The sequence below is a fragment of the Poromitra crassiceps genome, assembly GCF_964638095.1.
Source record: "Poromitra crassiceps genome assembly, chromosome: 4".
In the NCBI taxonomy this organism is placed as follows: Eukaryota; Metazoa; Chordata; class Actinopteri; order Beryciformes; family Melamphaidae; genus Poromitra; species Poromitra crassiceps.
The window spans coordinates 52,870,429-52,895,428 of NC_139626.1; the positions used below are offsets into that span (position 1 = coordinate 52,870,429).

At 46.5% G+C, this 25,000-nt stretch overlaps 1 protein-coding gene across 1 annotated transcript in view; it reads left to right on the forward strand.

Moving 5' to 3' along the window:
- The window catches only part of LOC310775837 (slit homolog 1 protein-like), a gene marked incomplete at both ends in the record, with an annotated part of 171,414 nt that overhangs the window by 119,556 nt on the left and 26,858 nt on the right, over positions 1 to 25,000 (forward strand). Inside the window, 12 exons of the mRNA XM_083635964.1 lie at positions 56 to 219; positions 2,659 to 2,682; positions 5,262 to 5,406; positions 5,757 to 5,831; positions 9,461 to 9,604; positions 11,651 to 11,794; positions 14,321 to 14,487; positions 15,830 to 15,968; positions 16,146 to 16,214; positions 17,114 to 17,185; positions 20,934 to 21,005; positions 22,283 to 22,354. Coding sequence (XP_083492090.1) covers positions 56 to 219; positions 2,659 to 2,682; positions 5,262 to 5,406; positions 5,757 to 5,831; positions 9,461 to 9,604; positions 11,651 to 11,794; positions 14,321 to 14,487; positions 15,830 to 15,968; positions 16,146 to 16,214; positions 17,114 to 17,185; positions 20,934 to 21,005; positions 22,283 to 22,354 — 1,287 coding nt within the window. The remainder of the gene's footprint in view (positions 1 to 55; positions 220 to 2,658; positions 2,683 to 5,261; positions 5,407 to 5,756; positions 5,832 to 9,460; positions 9,605 to 11,650; positions 11,795 to 14,320; positions 14,488 to 15,829; positions 15,969 to 16,145; positions 16,215 to 17,113; positions 17,186 to 20,933; positions 21,006 to 22,282; positions 22,355 to 25,000) is intronic.

Here is a 25,000-nt window from a genome sequence, read left to right on the forward strand (position 1 = left end):
GTCTACTCTCTTCCGTTTCGTCTCATCTGACTGTGCTCCTCTCCTTTCCCATCAGCCACCTGGCCCAGAACCCGTTTGTGTGTGACTGTAACGTGAAGTGGCTGGCTGACTTCCTGCGCTCCAACCCCATCGAGACGAGCGGCGCGCGCTGCGCCAGCCCCCGCCGCCTCGCCAACAAACGCATCGCACAGATCAAGAGCAACAAGTTCCGCTGCTCCGGTCCGTGTGTGTGTGTGTGTGTGTGTGTGTGTGTGTGTGTGTGTGTGCGCGTGCGTGCGTGTGTGTGTGTGTGTGTGTGTGTGTGTGAAGAGAGAATGAGAGAGAGAGTAAAAAGATAGCGAGCGCGTGAATCATTATTGCTGTCTCCACCTTCATTCGCAGAACTTCCTGGACCAAATTACATCATTAATACATCATTTTGGTCCAGGAAGTGAACAGGAAGCGCTCGGTTCAGACAGGAGGGAGGTTAACTGGTTAGCTGGTTAGAAGCGAGCTTGGTGAAAGTGGACAAAGTGGTCCTTTAAGCACAGGTGGGATGCAGCAGTAGCAAGGAGCTTTTCTGCATGATGAGATTAATGCTCCATGGTTTGTATTTGTTTGACTGTAGCAGTTGTACTTTCTACTTTATTGTTTGTAAGTCAGTCTACAACATATATCTTCAATGTCTATAGATGGTTTTAACTTGACAACAAAAACATTCTAAATTGAACCCCCGCTCACTTCCTGTTGCAGTGTTTGCTATGGACATAAAAGAAAAAAAAACATTCAAGTGCAGGACTGACCATTCCGTGAAAACCGTCTATACAGTTTGCTCACCTCACCTTACAGGTTTTCAGAGAATTGGAGTTCAACGTTTCCAAAGAGTTACCACTCACTGCCATTTTGATTCTCCAACATGCAAAGTTGCCTAGTGCAACTTTAATAAAAAAAAAAATACTTTTCAAATAAAATGCAGGGAATGTGAACACTGCCTTCCAGAAAGAGACAAATCTAAGGATGAAAACGTGCAACTCCTTTCTTTTCTGTTATAGTCCAAAAGAGCTGCAGTGTTTAACTGCGGCAAGAATGTAGTTAAATGCTAAAGTCACGATCCACATTTGGATTGACTTGAAATGCCATCAAGCCTCTCTGCGCACAATGTAGTGAAACCGCTAGTTTAACAGCACAGAGTACATTACAGGGAAATGACTCCCCCACCACTAGAGATACTGTGTGTGTGTGTGTGTGTGTGTGTGTGTGTATGTGTGTGTGAGAGAGAGAGTGAGTGTTAAATAGTGACAGAGTGCGTGACAGAAAGACAAACCCAACGTGAGTAATCTGTAACTGGATGCTGGTGACTAAAATCGACTGGGGCATTTTCATGAGCCACTCCGCGGCAGTGTTCTGTACGGTCCTTCAGTGTTCTGTACGGTCCTTCAGTGTTCTGTACGGTTCTTCAGTGTTCTGTACGGTCCTTCAGTGTTCTGTACGGTCCTTCGGTGTTCTGTACGGTTCTTCAGTGTTCTGCACGGAGCCAGCCTCTCGCCAGTGAAAGCGTGGCAGGCGCCTTGACCGCCATATAAAGCCATCCATGCTGCTTTAGTCCTGGGCCAGGCCTGCAAGGCTCCGAGCAGGCTGACACATCACTTCCATAAAACAGCAAAACACAGAGACGCATGGTTTCACCACTGGCCCTCACGCCTGCTTTCATCTGCAAATATGTTGAAGCATATAGCTGCCAGTCTCACACAAGACCTCCCTTAGGAGTGTGTGTGTGTGTGTGTGTGTGTGTGTGTGTGTGTGTTTTGTTGTATGCTGTAGCTATCTTAGTGAGGACCAATTTGAGTTTTATCCCTGGGAAGTGAGGACATTGTGGGTGGTCCTCACTTTCTCACACACCTTCAAAGGGCTGTTTGAAGGTTAAGACTTGGTTTCAAGGGGTAGGTTAGAGTTGGGTTTACGTTAGGGTTAGGTTAGAGTTGGTTTAGGTTAGGGTTAGGTTAGAGTTGGTTTAGGTTATGTGTTAGGTTAGAGTTGGGTTTAGGTTAGGGTTAGGTTTAGGTTAGGGTTAGGTTAGAGTTGGGTTTAGGTTAGGGTTAGGTGCGAGTTGGGTTTAGGTTAGAGTTGGGTTAGGGTTAGGTTAGAGTTGGGTTTAGGTTAGGGTTAGGTTCGAGTTGGGTTTAGGTTAGGGTTAGGTTCGAGTTGGGTTTAGGTTAGAGTTGGGTTTAGGTTAGGGTTAGGTTAGAGTTGGGTTTAGGTTAGAGTTGGGTTTAGGTTAGGGTTAGGTTAGAGTTGGGTTTAGGTTAGGGTTAGGCTAGAGTTGGGTTTAGGTTAGGGTTAGGTTAGAGTTGGGTTTAGGTTAGGGTTAGGCTAGAGTTGGGTTTAGGTTAGGGTTAGAGTTGGGTTTAGGTTAGGTTAGAGTTGGGTTTAGGTTAGGGTTATGTTAGAGTTGGGTCTAGGTTAGGGCTAGGCATTTGGTTGTGAAGGTTAGCGGCTAGGAAATGCATTATATTAAGTGCTCACTAAGATAGCTGTACGTGTGTGTGTGTGTGTGTGTGTGTGTGTGTGTGTGTGTGTGTGTGTGTGTGAGAGAGAGAGAGAGAGAGTGTGTGCGTATTTGTCCGTTTGAACCCTCCAAACACTTTAACTAACTTTGTTTCTCTTTCATTTCCTTGACAGCCAAGGAACAATACCACATCCCAGGTGATTAAATGTGTGTGTTGTGCTTGTGCCTGTGTGTGTGTGTGTGTGTGTGTGTGTGTGTGTGTGTGTGTGTGTGTGTGTGTTGTGCTTGTGACTGTGTGTGTGTGTGTGTGTGTGTGTGTGTGTGTGTGTGTGCGCGTGCGTGTGTGTGTGTATATATATATATACTGTATATATATATCCCTGGTCACGCTTTGAAGCACAAAGAAACCTTCACTCAAACAGCCTGACAGTATACAATAACAGTAACACCCGCAAGAACAGAAACAGAATCTACAATTAAAATGATGTCTGTGGTGTGTGTGCGTGCGTGCGTGCGTGTGTGTGTGTGTGTGTGTGTGAGTGCGCGTGCGTGCTTGCGTGCGTGTGAGTGTGTGTGTGTGAGTGCGCGTGCGTGCTTGCGTGTGAGTGTGTGTGTGTGCTTTGACTAAACCAACAAGCCGTAGCTGTTAAAAAAGTGGAGTCTGCATGATTTCCTGTTGTTCTTGTGCAGAGCTTCTCTCTCCGCAGACGGTGGGGCTGGTCGAACCCAAAACAGTCAATATGTCATATTGTGCTGTTTGGGCCGTGCTTTATAGAAACCCCTGGAAAAAGTTTGGAAACATGTATTTGGCTGAGAATATTTGTGCTGTTACTGTATCTGCTGTGACTGTATCCTCAGTATTTTACAACTGTATCTTATCTTATTGGGAAGCCTGTTAATTTCCCTTTATAACACTGGCTCAAGGATCCTGCATTTGTGAGATGAGCAGCTCAACTGATTATGTGGGTGGAGCCGAAGTCAAATGTGCCAAATTTCCCTGACTTAGACTTAGAGACATACGAACGCATAGCCTACGAACATACGAACGCATACGAACGCTCCAATCAGCTAGTAGTTCCCTGTTAAGTGGACTGCACAGGGCATTCAGCCATATTACTTAACATGGCTGAATACCCTGTGCAGTCTACTTTGAAGGGAAACTACTAGCAGATCGGAATACATGCCTTAGACTTAAAGTCTTTGCACACATAGTCAGACTCACGAAAAAAAAAAAAGAATACGACCTCATTTGTGTCAATCATCATTGACACACCGAGTCCGACAATTACCTCCGCCATTTAAGTTTTCGGACGAGGTTCGATTTTCTGCGTTTTTCGTGAAATGAAATGGATGAATGAAATGGATGAATGAAATGAAACGGTAGCGAGGACAGCTGTTTTGGGTCTGCTGCTACGGCCGTAAACCGTTTCGCTCTGCCTAGCAACTGTTTACAGCTGCCGTAAACCGTTTCGCTCTGCCTAGCAACAGACCCAAAACAAGAAGGATGGCTTTCCTGGCTACATCAAAGGGCTTTCTACTCTCGCGAACATCTCTCATTATATTCTAACAGTTTGTTTGAAAGTAATTTTGTAATTTTGTGGTTATGGCCGAAGTGGCTGCCGCAAACCGTTTCATTTCACTTCCTGATCTGCCCCGGCCGCAGACAGACTAATCATCAAGACAACACTGGTCGATTCACTCGGCGTTCAAGCGAGACTACTCGGCGTTGGTCTCGTCTACTATTAGAGGTAAGATGTGAGGCATCGATATTAAATTTAGACTAATAACAATCGAAAATCTTGCTCGTAGCTGCTTTAAGGCATGCGCAAATAGGGCCCTTAGACTTAAGGCTGTTGCTACACACCAAGAGCGATGTGAATATACAGCACGAAATTGCAATGCAAATTTTGACCCACCTGTCAATTACAGCAACAGATGTGTACAAGTCAGACGCGAATTTCTGAAAAATGTACCCTGGTCCGAAAAAATAAACACCGCAATAACGCTCAGCAAAACTTTGAAATTGGTATGCACGGTTGCATTCACTCATACCGAAGAAAAGAAAAACGCTCCGGGTGTGTAAGGACCTTCAGAGACTTAGCCTCGGTTCACTCCGGGAACAAACAAAACCGCAAACCTTGTATCAAAATAATTGTGATGTTAAACTTACATAATGCAGTGAAACTGACTGTAAAGCATTGGTCCAAATGTAGTTAAACTGGGGACGTACTTTCACATTCTGGCTGACTTGACACTCGTGCACTAAATTTTGATGCCCTTGTCTGTCTGAGGTTGAGTTGAGTTGAGTTCACTTTATTGTCCCCTAGGGGAAATTGAATTTGCAGCAAGATAAAATACAAAAACAGAGTACAACAAAGACAATAAAAGAGTACGATAAACAATAAACAGTAAACAAGGAGTTTGAAAACACAATGTCACTTTCAAACCCATATTGCAGAGCAAACATAAGTACAAATATAGTGTAAAAAATAATGTGCAAATATGCGAGTGTCCGAAAGGAGTGCAGTGGGGAGCTAGTTGCTGTTAAGCTTGTTGATGGCGCTAGGGACGAAAGAGGTGCTTCAGAACCAAACTCCACAGCTCCGGAAGAGAGGACAGCCAATTAACTGCGACTTTGTTTAAAACTTTAATGATTCTATTGGTCGGAGCAGTTCAGAAAAAGAGAGAGGAAGAAACACAGCTGGTCCAGTGTTTGTTCCATTTGGGTCCAGTGTTTGTTCCAGTTGTGTCCATGTGTCTGTGGTCCTCTGTGCAGGTACTGAGGACCGACGCCTGAACTACGAGTGTAACAGCAAGCCGGTCTGCCCCGCCAAGTGCCGCTGTGAAGCCAACGTGGTCGACTGCTCCAACCTCCGCCTCACCAAGTTCCCCGAACACCTGCCCTCCTCCACCGAGGAGCTGTGAGACACACACACACACACACACACACAAACACACACACACACACACAATACACAATACACATGCCATATGCTATTTGGGGGGTGCTTTTATCCAAAGTGCATGCATTATTAGCATGGGTGGCCCCATTGGGATTGGAACCTCTGACCCTGGCATTGTTAGTGCTGTACTCTGCCCAGCAAGAGAGCAGAGGGCCACACACACACACACACACACACACACACACACACACACACACACACACACACACACACACACACATTCCAAACCGATTCCTCGGCTAATGATGTTTTTGCTGCCGTGTTGTGTTCAGTTGATTGCTCATGTCTGTTCTCTGTGATCGTCCCAGGCGTCTCAACAACAACGACCTCTCGGTGCTGGAGGCCACCGGAGCCTTCAAGAGCCTGTCGCAGCTCAAGAAGATGTAGGTCACTCAGAGAGCCCCGGGCCGTACTACACACAGCGTCTTCCCACACATCTCACTCAGAGAGGATCACGCTATTCCCACCAGTTCCCTTCCCCCCCCCCCCCCCGAACAAGCGCCCCGACCGACCAGAGGAGGCGCTAGTGCAGCAACCAGGACACATCCCCCTAATCGGGTTTCCCACCTGCAGACACGGCCAACCGTGGAACTATTTGTAATTAGACATGAACACCAATTAGTGTGTAGTGTTCATGTGTAATTACAAATAGCTCATACATTGTTAGGGACTTGGCAAATAAAGGGTTGCCCAAATGTTCAGCGGCTGATTTCTCTGACCGCTCGACTGCCACCACACCACTGTAGTCAACTGGCTTTAGAAGACTTTCCTCCATGTTGAATGAACTGTTCCCCCTGCTCTGGGGGTGGATGTTGTGATGAGGTTAATGATGAGGTTAATTAACTGTTCCCATGCTGGGTGGATGTTGTGATGAGGTTAATGATGAGGTTAATTAACTGTTCCCATGCTGGGTGGATGTTGTGATGAGGTTAATGATGAGGTTAATGAACTGTTCCCATGCTGGGTGGATGTTGTGATGAGGTTAATGATGAGGTTAATGAACTGTTCCCATGCTGGGTGGATGTTGTGATGAGGTTAATGATGAGGTAAATGAACTGTTCCCATGCTGGGCGGATGTTGTGATGAGGTTAATGATGAGGTAAATTAACTGTTCCCATGCTGGGTGGATGTTGTGATGAGGTTAATGATGAGGTTAATTAACTGCTCCCATGCTGGGTGGATGTTGTGATGAGGTTAATGATGAGGTTAATTAACTGCTCCCATGCTGGGTGGATGTTGTAATGAGGTTAATGAACTGTTTCCATGCTGGGTGGATGTTGTGATGAGGTTAATGAACTGTTCCCATGCTGGGTGGATGTTGTGATGAGGTTAATGAACTGTTTCCATGCTGGGTGGATGTTGTGATGAGGTTAATGAACTGTTCCCATGCTGGGTGGATGTTGTGATGAGGTTAATGATGAGGTTAATGAACTGTTTCCATGCTGGGTGGATGTTGTGATGAGGTTAATGATGAGGTTAATGAACTGTTCCCATGCTGGGTGGATGTTGTGATGAGGTTAATGAACTGTTTCCATGCTGGGTGGATGTTGCGATGAGGTTAATGAACTGTTTCCATGCTGGGTGGATGTTGTGATGAGGTTAATGAACTGTTTCCATGCTGGGTGGATGTTGTGATGAGGTTAATGAACTGTTTCCATGCTGGGTGGATGTTGTGATGAGGTTAATAATGAGGTTAATGAACTGTTCCCATGCTGGGTGGATGTTGTGATGAGGTTAATAATGAGGTTAATGAACTGTTCCCATGCTGGGTGGATGTTGTGATGAGGTTAATAATGAGGTAAATGAACTGTTCCCATGCTGGGCGGATGTTGTGATGAGGTTAATGATGAGGTTAATGAACTGTTCCCATGCTCTGGGGGTGGATGTTGTGATGAGGTTAATGATGAGGTTAATTAACTGTTCCCATGCTGGGTGGATGTTATGATGAGGTTAATGATGCTTAAAACGTCAAAACAACAAAAAAAAGTCTGTTCTGGGACTGTTCTCTTCTGCTGCCGTTTGTTGCAGAAAACTGTGAAAACCCCCAGTGTGAGTTAGGGCTTCTTGAATGAGATACAGTTATAAAATACGACTTATACACCAACAGTCAAACGTTTGGACACACCACATTATTACACTGTTTTTCACATTCGAGAGTAACAGTGAAGACTTGAAAACTATGAAAGAACACACATGTACATGTATATAAATAACACACATGTATATAAATAACACACACGTATATAAATAACACACATGTATATTCAGTGCAAAACAAATCTGAATCAGCTTTATTGGCCGAGTACAAGGAATTGCTCACAAAGTACTTGCATACAGAAAACAAGTTAAAAACAGGTACATTTAAACATTTGCAAAAATGAAACTACTATCTAAATGTACAGTAACTACTATATAATAAGAGTAGTATAAAGGCCCAATTATACTCTACGTTAAAGACGGAGACGGAGACGGACAGAGCCTTCTGTCCGTACTCTGCGTTCACTTCGTGCGTTTTCTGTCCGTCATCTGAAAGCTTACGGATACGCATGCAACGGAGCAAAACCACACACACACTCATACATTTGACTCTCTACTGCCCACTGGTGGATGTATTACTTAACATGATACCAACGTGAAAGACGCATGGAAGTATGTGGGCAGTGACGATTACACCGTTTGAAACGGACGCATCTATTTTCCTATGAAAATTGAGTATAAATGAGCCTTAAAGTGTGTATTTTAAATATGTATACGAAAGAATGTACTGTACATGTACAGTATATAGGCTATATATAAGCCACATTTTGTCTTTCAAATACAAGCAGAGAAGAAATCTGGATTTTACTGACAGACATAGAGAGCCGCAGCAGGAATGAGTCCGGAAAACATCGATGCTTCACTGTTTTCGCCTATGGGGATTTTTGAATGGGTTTTTGGCGCAATGCTTCAAATAAGGTCTGTGGTTAACACAAGCTTATTCAAACGCCAACCAGTGTTCAGCAGGATAATCTTCACACATGAGGACCACTTTTATGAGTTTTTAAGCTTTTAAGTGCCGTTAAAAGGGCGGCTAGCTAGCAAACGGCTAAATGAGACTACACTGTTGAGTCGACGGGGATATTATACGTCAATAACGTCATCACTTCAAAGGACGAACACAGAAATTCTCTTTCCCTCACCTGGTTCAGCCCGGGGTAATCAGTGCACAGCAGCGCACACATCAACAACAGTCCAGGTTGAGTGCTGACGTGACGGCGAAGCCTATGCGACACTGTGTGTTGTTCTGGATTAGCTTAGCATGAGCTTTTTACTTCTAGGGCTCGCATTTACGCTTCAAAACTCATGAAAGTGGTCCTCATGTGTGAAGCTTATCTCGCTGAACACTGGTTCGCGTTTGATTAAGCTTGCGTTGCCCAGAGACCTTATTTGAAGCATCGCGGCAAAAACCCATTCAAAAATCCCATAGGCGAAAACAGTGAAGAACCAGGAAGTCTGGGACTTCCGCGTTCCGACTACAAAAATACGTCATCCCTGCGACTCTCTATTGGTACTTTCATCAAAATATCGGCCATTTTAATTATGTTATTGTGGGAGTTAGGAAACAGTGAGACAGTAGACGTAGGTTGGTCGAGGTAGTTTACTTCTCTCCACATAAAATGTTTACATTCACCACGGTTAGCAACCAGACATAACAAACTTAACCCGGAACCGGAAGTACGGTAACATTAACCCCCCGCTCTTAAAGGCACAAGCCTCCTTTGGTGAATGTCTCTCCTAGTGTCTCGATGTGGGTCACCACATTATTTTATAATTTGGTTACTGAGCCTCTCTTTTCTCTTGCCCCCACTTCCAACACTCACACACACACACTCTCTATATCTCTCTCTCTCTCTCACACACACACACACACACACACACACACACACACACACACACATACACACAGACAAGCCTGTGTCCCATGTCCCATGTGCTTTCTTTTAATTGCGGACTCATGTCTTCTTCCTTTCAGCAATCTGAGCAACAACAAGATCTCAGAGATCGAGGACGGGGTGTTTGACGGCGCCGGCTCGGTGGTGGAGCTGCACCTGACAGCCAATCACCTGGAGTCTGTCAGAGGGAGCATGTTCAGAGGCATGGAGGGTCTGCGCATGCTGTGAGTACCTGGAGTCTGTCAGAGGGAGCATGTTCAGAGGCATGGAGGGTCTGCGCATGCTGTGAGTACCTGGAGTCTGTCAGAGGGAGCATGTTCAGAGGCATGGAGGTTCTGCGCATGCTGTGAGTACCTGGAGTCTGTCAGAGGGAGCATGTTCAGAGGCATGGAGGGTCTGCGCATGCTGTGAGTACCTGGAGTCTGTCAGAGGGAGCATGTTCAGAGGCATGGAGGGTCTGCGCATGCTGTGAGTACCTAGAGTCTGTCAGAGGGAGCATGTTCAGAGGCATGGAGGGTCTGCGCATGCTGTGAGTACCTGGAGTCTGTCAGAGGGAGCATGTTCAGAGGCACAAAGGGGCTGCACATATAAAATAATAAATATATAAATCTACAAACTGGGGGTCATGAAGACACAATGCAAGTAGAAAAATAGTAAAATATTAAATAAAGTTAAAAAGTACCTAGAGGAAACAGCCAATCAGTCAATCTGCATTCACAGTCAAAGCGGGCGGGCTGTGGAACACCCTGCCAGCAGTCATTAAAGGCTGCAGTACTTTCAAAGGTTTTAAGTGCTCTGTCAAGAAGTGGCAGAGAGAGGGTCCGTCCTGTGGCCACCTATAGGCATTAGTGTGGTCTCATGTTGTTCAAGTTCAAGAATATTTATTGTCATTGTTAAATTACTCCAACAACGAGATATAGACAAGCATCTCCCTGAGACGTACAGTGAAACACCAAGGTAAAGTGCATCGGCCCAAATAATAAATACATACAATAAATAAATACATTATTCCATAAAGGCATCAGAGTTAGTGACTGTTCAGTAGTGCATGTAAACAGTGAGTCCAGAATATTGTACAGAGTTCGTCTCTATAATGTATATAATGTATCATCCGATAATGATACATTATATGAGCTATGAACGTGAACACAACACCGTTTATATTATTGCATGTTTTTGTAGATTGTGTACATTGTGTAGATTACAATTATTATGCTTATTATTAGTAGGCCTATTACTATGCTAAGGAAGGTATAGCTCATATAATATAATGTATCATATCGTTAATTTCAAGCTCAATTCTTACCCAGAGAAAAGGTACAGCACTGAAAATGTAACAAGCAATAGTTTTTTAAACATCTTTATTTTAAAAGATGAAAAAACCCAGGTGCTTTAGTCCCAAGCTTCAATGCTCCTGGCCAATCCCGGCGCCACAGGGCGTGGTTATTGCTTATCCTATTTGGGGTTAGAAATCACGCATCACCCCCTCTTTTCAAAGGTGCTACAACATCAATCCCCTGAAACCTGAATTGACACTAAAGGTTCCACGGCTCCAGTCTGAGCTTGGAAAGTCGGCTTTGAGTTTTAATGCTCCGACCTCCTGGAATGAGCGTCAGCTTTTACTTTTATGCCCCGATCTCACTTGGCCATTTCAAAACCTTGTTAGCTAGCCTGCCTTCCTCACTTTCTAATTGCTTTTCATTTAAATCTGCTTTTAATTGTTGTAATCTTCTCTTCTGTTTATGTTCTTTGCTCTTTCTGTGATTGTTTGTTCTATTTGTGAATTATATTTCTCCTGTGCTTTAATTGTGTTCAACTTTTTGAGCTTGCTTGTAATCTCGGCAACATTGCAAATGAGGGTCAAACCTCAATGGTTTTTTTTTCTGAGGAATAAATAAAGGTTTCAAATCAAATCGAGGTTAACCTGGGCTAACAAATGTGGGTGTGTGAAGAGGGGCTAAGTTAGCCTGGGGGTATCTTAGCCCTATTCTTAGCTAGCCGGGGCTGAAGTCGGGGTTAGCCCACTTTGGAGTGGAGGAGACTGACTTAACTCCAGCTAAGTGAGTGTGAAAAGCCCTTTTATGTACTGGTTGAGGTTGTGTTGAGGTTGTGTACAGCAACACATACAGTACTGTACATTATCTCACTCAGGGTTATTAAAGATTAATATAATGTAATGTGTGTGTGTGTGTGTGTGTGTGTGTGTGTGTGTGTGTGTGTGTGTGTGTGTGTGTGCGTGCGTGCGTGTGTGTGTGTGTGTGTGCGCGCAGCATGCTGAGGAACAACAAGATCAGCTGTATCCATAACGGCAGCTTCACAGGGCTGGGTAACGTCAGGCTGCTCTCTCTGTACGACAACCAGCTGAGCAGCATCCTGCCTGGAGCCTTTGACACACTGCCCATCCTCTCCACTCTGTGAGCAACACATGCCTACATAATATACTCCAGCCCCTCCAGGAAATTGCCATTTTGCGATCACAATAATTAATGCAAATTCAACCCACAATGTCCGCAATATTTGCGGGGGTTTGCAATTTTTAAAAATTCCCACCGCGATTTCTCTGCAAAAAACGGCAAAACTTGCCGTTTTTGCCAGTTCCTGTAATTTTACCGCAAAAAAAATCACATTAAACTTAAACCACCGCAAAATCAGCATTTTTGATATACAGCACATATACAGTACATAATGTGATATCCACTTTTTGGAAACATAGTAAATAACCTACATCCATGTTTTTCACCGTTGGATTATCGATTTGATGCCGTTTGAGTTCTTTGTCTGTTGCCATGGCGACTACCCAGTTCTTCTTTTTATTCTAAACAAACCATAAATGTGACACGCATCACTTCAGCCACCGACTGTTTACAACAGACAATGGAAAAGCTTTCAGGAAATAGGTTGAATCAATGTAGTGTTTTATACCATGGTCTGGCTGAATACTCCATTCTGATTGGCTCCAGGGTGTCTATTAATTCCTGATAATGGACACCTACTAAGTAGTTCCAGTAAAACTGTCTGTTCACCATTCTAAATGAATGTGCTGGCTAGTCTTGTTGTTAAACAATAAACATACCATCAAGTTATACTTACTGTTCGTCAACCATATTATGCAATATTATTGACCTTGAAACTTGTGAGCACAACATTAGCTTTCTGACTCACAGCTGAACCAAAGGATTCTTATATGAGCTTAGCAGACTAGATTATTTTCAGTTGTCAAGTTGGAGCTAAGGTTTGTCATTATTTACTGGAGTAGCGGTCTAGCAGACAATGTTTCCATTGAACCTTATGGGATGGTAATCATTGTCCAAGGTATTAGTCAAACCCTCAGGTTTTACCAGGGAAACTGATATGGCTTGTGAAAAACTTTAGATTTTGATTGAAAAATGCATGGAAATATAAATGTATGGTCTTATTCTTTTTCTTTGGGTTAGGGTTAGTGACCATGGTACAGTATAAGTGGGATAATGGCAGATGAGATGTCCATAACCAGCAATTAGTGGATGGAGGAGGCCAGAACCTCCCTGTGTCTCCCCGTCATCCAGGCGGAGGCCAGAACCTCCCCGTGTCTCCCCGTCATCCAGGCGGAGGCCAGAACCTCCCCGTGTCTCCCCGTCATCCAGGCGGAGGCCAGAACCTCCCAGTGTCTCCCCGTCGTCCAGGAGGAGGCCAGAACCTCCTCGTGTCTCCCCGTCATCCGGGAGGAGGCCAGAACCTCCCTGTGTCTTCCCGTCGTCCAGGAGGAGGCCAGAACCTCCCAGTGTCTCCCCGTCGTCCAGGAGGAGGCCAGAACCTCCTCGTGTCTCCCCGTCGTCCAGGAGGAGGCCAGAACCTCCTCGTGTCTCCCCGTCGTCCAGGAGGAGGCCAGAACCTCCCTGTGTCTTCCCGTCGTCCAGGAGGAGGCCAGAACCTCCCAGTGTCTCCCCGTCGTCCAGGAGGAGGCCAGAACCTCCCAGTGTCTCCCCGTCGTCCAGGAGGAGGCCAGAACCTCCTCGTGTCTCCCCGTCATCCGGGAGGAGGCCAGAACCTCCCTGTGTCTCCCCGTCGTCCAGGAGGAGGCCAGAACCTCCTCGTGTCTCCCCGTCATCCGGGAGGAGGCCAGAACCTCCGCGTGTCTCCCCGTCGTCCAGGAGGAGGCCAGAACCTCCCTGTGTCTCCCCGTCGTCCAGGAGGAGGCCAGAACCTCCTTGTGTCTCCCCGTCATCCAGGCGTAGGCCAGAACCACCCAGTTTCTCCCCGTCGTCCAGGAGGAGGCCAGAACCTCCTCGTGTCTCTGTGTCGTCCAGAACCTCCCCATGTCTCACTGTCATCCAGGAGGAGGCCGGAACCTCCCCGTGTCTCCCTGTCGTCCAGAACCTCCCCATGTCTCACCGTCGTCCAGGAGGAGGCCAGAACCTCCCCGTCGTCCAGGAGGCCAGAACCTTCTTGGGTCATCCAGGAGGAGGCCAGGACCTCCCCGTCGTCCAGGAGGCCAGAACCTTGTGTCGTCCAGGAGGCCAGAACCTCCCCTTCGTCCAGGAGGCCAGAACCTCCCTGTCATCCAGGAGGCCACAACCTCCTTGTGTCGTCCAGGAGGAGGCCAGCACCTCCCCGTCATCCAGGAGGCCAGAACCTCCATCGTCCAGTAGGCCAGAACCTCCTTGTGTCTTCCTGTAATCCAGGAGGAGGCCAGAACCTCCTTGTGTCTTCCTGTAATCCAGGAGGAGGCCAGAACCTGCCTGTGTCTCCCCGTCAGGAGGAGGCCAGAACCTCCCTCTGTCTCCCGATCAGGAGGAGGCCAGAACCTCCCTGTGTCTCCCCGTCATCCATTAATAATGGACAACTCATCGGGCATTATCCCTTACATAGAGAGCAGAATTTGTTATATGAGAATGTTGCAGACTTTCTCTCTCTCTCTGTTATTCTACTTCTCTGTCTCCCTTCCTCTTCCCATCCGTCAGGAACCTCCTGGCCAATCCCTTTAACTGTGACTGTCGTCTGTCGTGGTTCGGGGCGTGGCTTCGGAGCCGGCGGATTGTCACGGGGAATCCTCGCTGCCAAAGCCCCGCCTTCCTCCGAGAGATCCCACTGCAGGACGTGGCCGTGCCCGACTTCCGCTGCGAGGATGGTATGAAACACGCACACAAAACGCACAAACAAAACATAACAAAACATAACAAAACAAGCACAAAATTGCCATATGCCAGGCAGCATGTGTGTTACCGATGATGTCATCTGTCATCTGGCTGCCTTGCAAAAATATTTGCCGAATTGCACGAAATCCGGCACTGAACTCTGTCAGGTCCCCCTAAGCGCACTCCCCGAGGTTGAAGTCGATCTGACGACTGGTTCTCGAGATAAACCACTTTTGCTGTTGCCAGTAGGTGGCGCTAGACAACTTTATTATACGAGGATGCTGTGACTACAATAATTACCATGCACTCCAAACCTTCTCCAAAATGTCAGCTTTACATAAAACAGCCTGTTTTTTTACTTGACCACCATCCAATTTTCAAAATCAACAGTTCTGACTTCTGAGGTTTTTACGACCACAGTGCCTCTTAAAATGTCTTAGTTTGTTCCTCTCACTTGGCAAACTTAGCTAAACTAAAAGCTGCCCCCCTCCTCCCTGTCCAGGCCCGGTGCTGGAGGGAACTTAGCTAAACTAAAAGCTGCCCCCCTCCTCCCTGTCCAGGCCCGGTGCTGGAGGAAACTTAGCTAAACTAAAAGCTGCCCCCCTCCTCCCTGTCCAGGCCCGGTGCTGGAGGAAACTTAGCTAAACTAAAAGCTGCCCCCCTCCTCCCTGTCCAGGCCCGGTGCTGGAGGCAAACTTAACTAAACTAAAAGCTGCCCCCCTCCTCCCTGTCCAGGCCCGGTGCTGGAGGACAAACTTAGCTAAACTAAAAGCTGCCCCCCTCCTCCCTGTCCAGGCCCGGTGCTGGAGGACAAACTTAGCTAAACTAAAAGCTGCCCCCCTCCTCCCTGTCCAGGCCCGGTGCTGGAGGACAAACTTAGCTAAACTAAAAGCTGCCCCCCTCCTCTGTACTCTGTCCAGGCCCGGTGCTGGAGGAAACTTAGCTAAACTAAAAGCTGCCCCCTCCTCCCTGCCCAGGCCCGGTGCTGGAGGACAAACTTAGCTAAACTAAAAGCTGCCCCCTCCTCCCTGTCCAGGCCCGGTGCTGGAGGACAAACTTAGCTAAACTAAAAGCTGCCCCCCTCCTCCCTGTCCAGGCCCGGTGCTGGAGGCAAACTTAGCTAAACTAAAAGCTGCCCCCCTCCTCCCTGTCCAGGCCCGGTGCTGGAGGACAAACTTAGCTAAACTAAAAGCTGCCCCCCTCCTCCCTGTCCAGGCCCGGTGCTGGAGGACAAACTTAGCTAAACTAAAAGCTGCCCCCCTCCTCCCTGTCCAGGCCCGGTGCTGGAGGACAAACTTAGCTAAACTAAAAGCTGCCCCCCTCCTCCCTGTCCAGGCCCGGTGCTGGAGGACAGCAGCTGTTCTCCGGGGCCTCAGTGTCCCACTCAGTGCACCTGTATGGACACAGTGGTGCGCTGCAGCAACAAGCACCTGCAGGCCCTGCCCAGAGGACTGCCCCGCAACGTCACCGAGCTGTGAGTCTGACAACACAATTACACACAATCATGACATCACTGAGCTGTGAGTCTGACAACACAATTACACACAATCATGACATCACCGAGCTGTGAGTCTCATGGTTCATTGCTTTCCTTTATACTGATTATCTCTCTCTCTCTCTCTCGTTCCCTCTATGTCTCTCTCTCTCTCAGGTATCTGGATGGTAACCAATTCAGCAGTGTTCCTAAGGAGCTGGCCACCTTTAAATTCCTGCAGCTGGTGTAAGACTGTTAACACTGCAGTGCTTCCACCAACACTCTATAAACACCCTATTAACACTGCACTGCTTTTAGCAACACTCTATAAACACCCTATTAACACTGATACTGTAGCACTGCATTACTATACTAATGGCTACCTCTACGTCTACCACGGACGCAATTTTGATTTCAAAAGTGTGGCGTACACAATTAGTACCGGCCCAAATCCTCAAAAGGGCTTTTGTTTTTTTAGATAACCCTATTCATTGTCCCCATTCATTCTGTAATTTATAGAACAATATTAATTTATAATATTTATATATAGAATAATCCTAGGAAAGGGATACATCCCCTGAATCCCCTGGGTCCCTCGTTTGTGCTTGTAAAGGTCCGTGATGCTGTGATTATCCTAGCGGTCACAATAGGTCAATTTATACAGTAAGCAAACACACACACACACACACACACACACACACACACACACACACACACACACACACACACACACACACACACACACACACACACACACACACACACACACACACACACACACACACACACACACACACACACACACACAATTTTGTCATCAGCTCAAGCTGTTTATTCACAGCACATTGACAGAGAAAGGAAGCTACACAGACTAAAATTAGGTGTGTGTGTGTGTGTGTGTGTGTGTGTGTGTGTGTGTGTGTGTGTGTGTGGGTGTGTGTGAGTGTGTGTGGGTGTGTTTGTGTGTGTGTGTGTGTGTGTGTGTGTGTGTGTGCGTGCCTGCCTGCCTGCCTGCCTGCGTGTGTGCGTGCGTGCGTGCGTGCGTGTGTGTGTGTGTGTGTGTGTGTGTGAGAGAGAGAAAGAGAGGTTTAATTGGTCTCCTGCAGTGTATTCTAAGTGTGTGTTGTTAACTCTTGCCTCTCCAGAGATCTGAGCAACAACAAAATCAGCTCATTGTCTGACGACTCCTTCTCCAACATGAGCCAGCTCACCACTCTGTGAGTCCACACGCACACGCACACACACACACACACACACACACACACACACACACACACACACACACACACACACACACACACACACACACACACTCACACTAATGTCCTCAGTCAACTCTTAAAGGTTAAGTTCACCCAAACAATAGCATTGTAACTCTCAGACAGAAACATTCAATTTTACATTTGTAAGTCATAGACAAAGGACTGGTCATACATATATCATGGAGTTTTGATAGAAATATTCCAGACAGGTGAAGAAGTCAAGGAATTTGTTAGATGTTGTGGGGAAGTCAGTGGGTCACTTGGCAGGAATATATTTAACAGAATGTATTTTACAACTTGTGTCATGCACTCCTTAGCTTAGTGGTTTTGGTTCTCTTAAGTAATCACTACAGTATATAGCCGTTTTCACACATGCGCTTTATACCGGGAAATGAGCAGAAAGCGTTGTAATGCCTTCATGTGTGAAAGTTGTTTTCCGGTATAAAGCGCGACCCCGTCATCGCGGAGATTTCACCAGTTTGGAGCTTGTGAGCGGTATGGCTGCTTCATGTGTGGGCGTGCTCCCCCCCCCCCCCCCCCTCCCCTCTCTGCTCGCACTCTGGCCAGAGTCCTTCAGTCCGGCCCGATCGACAGGGACACAGACAGCGAAAATGGCAGCGGCTTGAGTCTTGCAAGCCGCCCAACGCTTGTTGAGAAAGCCAATGCACGAAGTGAAATGTGGAAGTATTTTGCTTACGTTGCCGACAGCGAAGGCAAGCCCCCTGGACACATCAAACGAAGCCAGTCTGTAAAAAGTGCTTCAACGCGACGCAGGTGAACGGATAAACATCGAACCAGCCAGGGCTATTTCTCTCCGACAGCGATCCCTACTTCTTCAAAGATTTCAGTTCAAAGATTGGTTAACGAATGTGAAGGATACAACATACTTAAGTCTTAAGTCAAACGAGTGTGATTTATTGTGTGACAAGCGAACTTATTTCACCATCGGAGTTTTGCCGACCCCCAAAATAAGGAGGATTCCCCATCCAAGTGCACACGTCACTCCCCACCCGCTCTTCAGTGCCCCCCCCCCCCCCCCACCCCCCTCAAATACAGGCAATTTCGCTGCTATATTCACACATGTGAGCGCTCAGGTGTGAAGGGAAATTCCGGGAAATGGCCGATATTGATTTACAGGCAATGTTCCTGTACGCATGTGTGAAAACGGCTTAGGTAAACAAAGCCAGTAGTGGGGTGGCAGTGTTTCCAGCGGGGGGCACTGTAATGTATTCCACATTGTATTGCATGTATTCTACATACATATTCTACGGACGGCGCGGTGGCTCAGTGGTTAGTACTGTTGCCTCACAGCAAGAAGGTCCCGGGTTTGAACCCCGGTCCGTCCCAGGGCTTTTCTGTGTGGAGTTTGCATGTTCTCCCTGTGTTCGTGTGGGTTTTCTCCGGCCGGGTGCTCCGGTTTCCTCCCACCATCAAAGACATGTATGTTAGGGTTAATACTCCTCTATCAGTGCCCCTGACCAAGGCACTGGTAAAAGAACTGGAGTTGGTCCCCGGGTGCTGCACTGCGGCTGCCCACTGCTCCTAGTTCTAGGAAGGTTCCTAGTAGAGTATGGGTCAAATGCAGAGGATGAATTTCTCCATGGCGATAAATAAAGGATAACTTAACTTACATGATCTTATTGTGTTAAAGAGTGTGGTGTGGGTTAATTTCTCTTTTGAATTTACAGTTTGGGCTCAAGATTCTTATGAAAATACCCCCCCCAAAAAAACAAAATTCAAACATGCCCCCAGGTCAGAAATATGGAGAAAAAGGTAGCATTATAATACACATGCTAAAAAAACGGCCATCAGGGCAGATAACACCTGTGACGTCATTCGGGCTACTGTACTGTACAGCAGAAAACTTTCCAAAACTTGACGATACTGTTCTGTCCTTCGTGGCCCATGTAACCCTAACCCAGAATCAGCGTTGCCAGACATACGATACTTTTCGTATTTGTACGATAATTTACCTCCAAAAACGATCATTTTGACCCTCTGGTACGATAACATTTACCGTCTGGCAACACTGCCCAGAATGCATTTCGGCATTGAAGCGAGCGGGAGAAAAATCTGAATCGACACCATTTTTCCCCCCAAGGCAACTGTTTAGTTTGGGCTCTATAAAGGTTCATATCTATGGTTAATACTGTATGGCACTTTATGAAGTTTGAATCATTTTAGTAGACAAAGATAACTAGTAGACTCAGTGTTTCCCATACATAAAGGAATTTGTGGCGGGCCGCCACAATAATATTTGGACCGCCACAATAAGATGTTGACAATTTTTTTTTTTTTTTTTTTTTTTTTTTTACAGTGCACCTGAACGCAACATGCAAGATATCCGCTGAATAAGTGTCCAATAAATGTTCATGTCATTCTGGCCAATACTTCTGTTATAGCATTTCAGTCTGGAATATAGAATATCTTTCAATAATCTATGATTTAGCTGCTAAATTGTCAAATACCGCCATCTGCTCGCTACCCAGGCACTTATGTATGTACTTAACCCAACTAACTTAACCTAACTAACTATCCGGTGTGCACAACACTGTCAGCCTAAACTCCGGCTGACACCCCAAAAACCTACAATCCGCTACAGAAAAATGTATATTGTTTGTTTATTAACTGGCCCCTCGCCTTCTATCATTTCACAAAAGTGGCAAAGCAAGTTGAGTATCCCTGACCTATAGGGAGAAATTTAGTTTGTCATTGTAAACCCACAGCACAGTAATGATGACATGTTCTTCATAGATCTAGCCTTTTCATTTTGCTCTTAAGCTTTCTCAAAGTACACCAAATTCATGCATTTTACTTTAAAATGTTTAAAAAAATCTTGCGGGGGGGCATGCACCCGCACCCCCCTAGGGGGTCTGCGGTCCCCCACCACAAATTCTCTAAATCCTGTGGGAAACACTGGTAGACTCCCAATATGATATTGGTTCATCAAAACAACGCCTATTTGGAAATATAATTTTGGAGGACCAGAGACAACGCACCCGACCGACCATCCCTGGCCTGACTCCAGACTGGTCTCAGGCAGATAACAGACCCTCGGCCTACGGGGGTAATGATCCGAGGAAACGTCACAGGTGTTATGTTTGATTTTCAGGCGCCAGTTGCTTTACAAAAACCAGGCTAGATGCAGCTATGTGTAGGGGAAAAAGAAAAAACAAAAGAGAATCCTATTGCTACATAGCAGTCCCACATATGAATGAAAAGTGGTCTCTAACCTGCACCATGCTCTTTAACTTCTTGTAAATGTAGTAACAATTCATCAGTTTGCTGTGGGGACCCCCTGGAACGCCCTCAAGGACCCTTGGTGGTCCCCGGACCACACGTTGAGAACCACTGCTTTAGAGCACAGCCTAGCTAGCTCAACATGGGAGGTACAGTGAGTCAGTCAGTGGCTCTGTTACAGCTGATGGAAATTCAATTGTGTTCAATTCAATTTAGTTTGTGGGGAATTTGGTTTGCGAGCACGGTTTACAGTGAAAGCAAAGCCTATAATGAAATGTGTGGAGTACGTCAGTGCAGTTAGTGTACTTTGGTCTCATGTGTCTGACTGGTCCAGTTAGTGTACCGATAGTTTGGTCTCATCATGTGTCTGACTGGTCCAGTGTGTCATTATGTCACTTAGTGTAGTTTGCTCTCATGTGTCTGACTGGTCCAGTGTGTCATTATGTCGCCTCCCCCTCTGCAGCATCCTGAGCTACAACTCTCTACGCTGCATTCCTCCTCTGGCACTGGGCGGTCTGCGCTCGCTACGACTGCTGTAAGTATGCACACACACACACACACACACACACACACACACACACACACACACACATGCAACATACTCCCCCCCTTCCCCTCCCCAATTGCACGTTAAATCCCCCTGCTGTCCCGGTCGTTGCTCCGTCCCCTCTGCCGATCTGGGGAGAGTTGTAGACTACCGTAGCACATGCTTCCTCCGATACATGTGCAGTCGCCAGCCACTTCTTTTCATCTGACAGCGAGGAGTTTCACCGGCAGGACGTAGCACATGGGAGGATCATGCTATTCCCCCCCAGTTCCCCTCACCGCCCAAACAGGCGCCCCGACCAACCAGAGGAGGCATTAGTGCAGCGTCCAGTGGACACATACCCTTAATCCGGCTTCCCACCCGCAGACACGGCCAATTGTGCCTGTATGGACGCCTGACCAAGCCGACCGTAAACACGGGGGCCCGAACCTGCGACCCTCGTGTTGGTTGGCAGGGAATGTTTTTTTTTGTTTGTTTTTTTACACAAGGCAGACGTTTTTGGTTAGGTTAGGTTAGACCACCCAAATCTGTGTTTCTATTTTACTGTACATCCAAGAACATGCCACTAATGGCGTTAGCATTGTCCATCCACATACTGTTTAACGTTAGCATTTGAGCTAACACTATTGTAACAAACTATATCCAGGATGCACATTGCACATGCTCATTACTAATATGATTAATCTCACATAATTATTTGGGTGATGTACCCCATCAAATTAATGTAGCGGGCTGTTTTAAAGCTAGAGCAACGTTTCTGGTGTCATCTGAATGGAAGAATTACTACATTTTGAGTTTGAAAAATATAACTGTTGGTATAATAAACTTTGATTACCAGCCCTTTTCATCAAATTAGTACTGTAGCTATAATTGGGAGTGATGGTGTTACAGTAGGCTACTGGTGGAAGGGCACGGTCACAATCTGGCCCTCTGGTAGCGAGGACATTTTTTTGCATGGCCCTCTCTGTCATCAAAGTTGCCCATCCCAGACGTATAGTGTGAACAGAAAGAGGACTGAGGCCCCATCAGAGCCGAATTGGACCACAACTGAAAAACTGGAAGAGAACTGAGTCCTCTTTCAAATGAACTGACCAATGTGAACACAAAAAGGACTGAGTCCCTTTGCTGTTGGTCCACTTGAGAACTGGATTTGGTTCCTTTAAGGAGGACTATTATGTGAAAATGCACTAGATGCTGATATCAAGAGAGTTGTTGAGTTGGATGAAGTGCTCTCTGGACTGCAGTGAACTCTTTCTGTCTTTCAGCTCTCTCCACGGAAACGACATCTCCCAGCTGCAGGAGGGCATCTTCAACGACGTGACCTCTCTGTCTCACCTGTATGCACACACACGCGCACGCACGCACGCACGCACGCACAGACACACACACACACACACGCAGACACACACACACACACACACACACAGGTACAGCTGCAACGATCATTCGATTAGTCGATTGATGGAACATGAATCGCCAACTATTTTTACTAGCGATCCCGCAGGCTTCGTGCGCTCATTTCTAGCGTGCTTGCCTGTTCACCGGAGTTAGCAATTGTGCGCTGCGCGGAACCCCTCGCCTTATGCTAGGGCGCTGTGCGGAGCTCCTCGCCTTATTCTACTGCGATGCGCGGAACCCCTCGCAAACCAATATCTCGTTCAGGCTTCTTAAATGTGAATATTTTCTGCCTTTCTTTAGTCGTCTATGACAGTAAACTGATCATGTTTGGGTTGTGGTCTGTTGGTCAGGACAAAAGAAGACATTTGAGGATGTCATCAAAATGGTTTTTAACCAACATTTTATCGACCAGACGACTGATCGATTAGTCGAGAAAATAATGAAGAGATCAATCGATAAGGAAAATAATGGTTAGTTGCAGCCCTACACACGGGGACATCACCGCCACCAACACCATCTGTAACAGATAGCACTTCCTTAATGACAGAATGGGGTTTGTTTGTGTGTGTGTGTGTGTGTGTGTGTGTGTGTGTGTGTGTGTGTGTGTGTGTGTGTGTGTGTGTGTGTGTGTGTGTGTCTGTGTGTGTGTGTGCGTGTGCACGTGTGCGTGCGTGCGTGCGTGTGTGCATATGTGCATGTGTGTGTGTGTGTGTGCGTGTGCGTGCGTGCGTGTGTGTGTGTGCGTGCGTGCGTGCGTAACATACAGTACATGTCCATTCCCCTGTGTGCATGGTTCCAGTTGGATGGAGCCCAGTTCTCAGCCAGCGAGTGGTTTCAAGTTGTCTACCTGGGAGATCAGATTAGCTGGAGAGACCCATAGCTTCCCAGCCACTATTGATCTTCTACGTGTGTGTGTGTGTGTGTGTGTGTGCGTGCGTGTGTGTGTGTGTGTGTGTGTGTGTGTGTGTGTGTGTGTGTGTGTGTGTGTGTGTGTGTGTGTGTGTGTGTGTGTGCGCGTGCGTGCATGCGTGTGTCTGCTCTGCACATACAGTAATAGTATAGTCATCTTCAGTCAAGCATGACCCATGTGAGTCACCATAGACTGTATCTATCTATTGTTTTTGTTGTTGTTGTATTTTAACCATAGACCATATAAAAATATAGACAGCCACGATGATGACATCACCATGATATCACCATGACATCACCGATTGCTTTCTGGACACCTCTTTTGACACCGTGAGTTTGGCATATTTGACTTCTTTTTTTTGTTGCCAGAAGTGACGGCAATTTGGATGATAATAAGCGCTGCCTGCTATAATAGAGCTGAACAGTCACGTGACATCTTTTGCCCCGGAAGAGAGTTCCCCATTCATTTTCTCCATAGACTTTTCAAAAAATCCTTATATAATGAGTTTTAAGGCTGGAACCAAGCCAACCCGTGACCTACTGGATTCGTGAGTGACCCTAAAACATTTCAGTTGGAGCAAAAACAAAATAATAAAGACGGGGGGAAAATATTGAACTGTTACATTACGTCATTTAGCAGACGCTTTTGTCCAAAGCGACTTACAATATCACATTTTGTCAACAGTACAGAAAACCACTATGCAACACAATCAATGACAGCTAAGATATTTTGATAGACTAGCACCATGTAGGAAGTAACTGTTCAGATCTATTGGTCCATGATCGACGAGCTGTGAGATCACTGGCCAGGCCACCGGTCGATCACACCCCGAAACATAGTCTGCTTTATGGTCTATTTGACTCTAGAATGGGGCCATAATTGACTGAATGAACATCCTGCTGTATTGAAGAAGACGTGAAACGAGCGATGGAGACCATCCACTCATTAGGAAAGTGTTTACGGGGATAATAAATCAAGTCGACAGCTATTCAAGGAACCTGACAGGATCGAACATAGGAAGGAGGAGAGGAAGAGGGAGGGAGGACGATAGGGAGATTGAGGAGAAGCGCGGGAGGAAGAGGGACTTGCCAAAACTGACATTTATATAAACGGTTTCAATTCCACAACATAAACATTCGAAATTTCCCCCAGCTTACTTCCCGTCGCAGTGTTTGGTGGTACGATAACTGACAGCATATAATAATCTAGGTTCCAAACTGTTCCCTAGCAACACGATCCCGTGGAAACCGTCTATATGACAAATTCTGACGTATTATTATGTTAACAGCTTCCATCTTCAGCAAAGGATATGAAATCCACTTAAAGAATCAGTCAGCACCAGTGGCTCCTGCATTACATTACTGGCTATCCTTGGGAGGCTAAGCAGGTCCTAGGATATTCCTTGGATGCAAGACTGGTGCTGGAAGGGGTGTTGGAGGACCAGTAGGAGGTGCTCTGGTCCAAATGGTCTGATGAATAATCTAATCTGATCAATGATCTCCCCAATGCCCCAAGGCAGAGACAGGGGGCTCTATTCTCCCCCTGGCCTTAGGCGCTAAACTGGCGCTGAACGCAAAAAAACACGCTTTGCGCCTGCCTACCTAAGATAGCGTCATGTTTTTACGCCCCGAAAGAGGCGTGGCACAGTGCCAGAATAGGCCAGAATGGGCGTTTC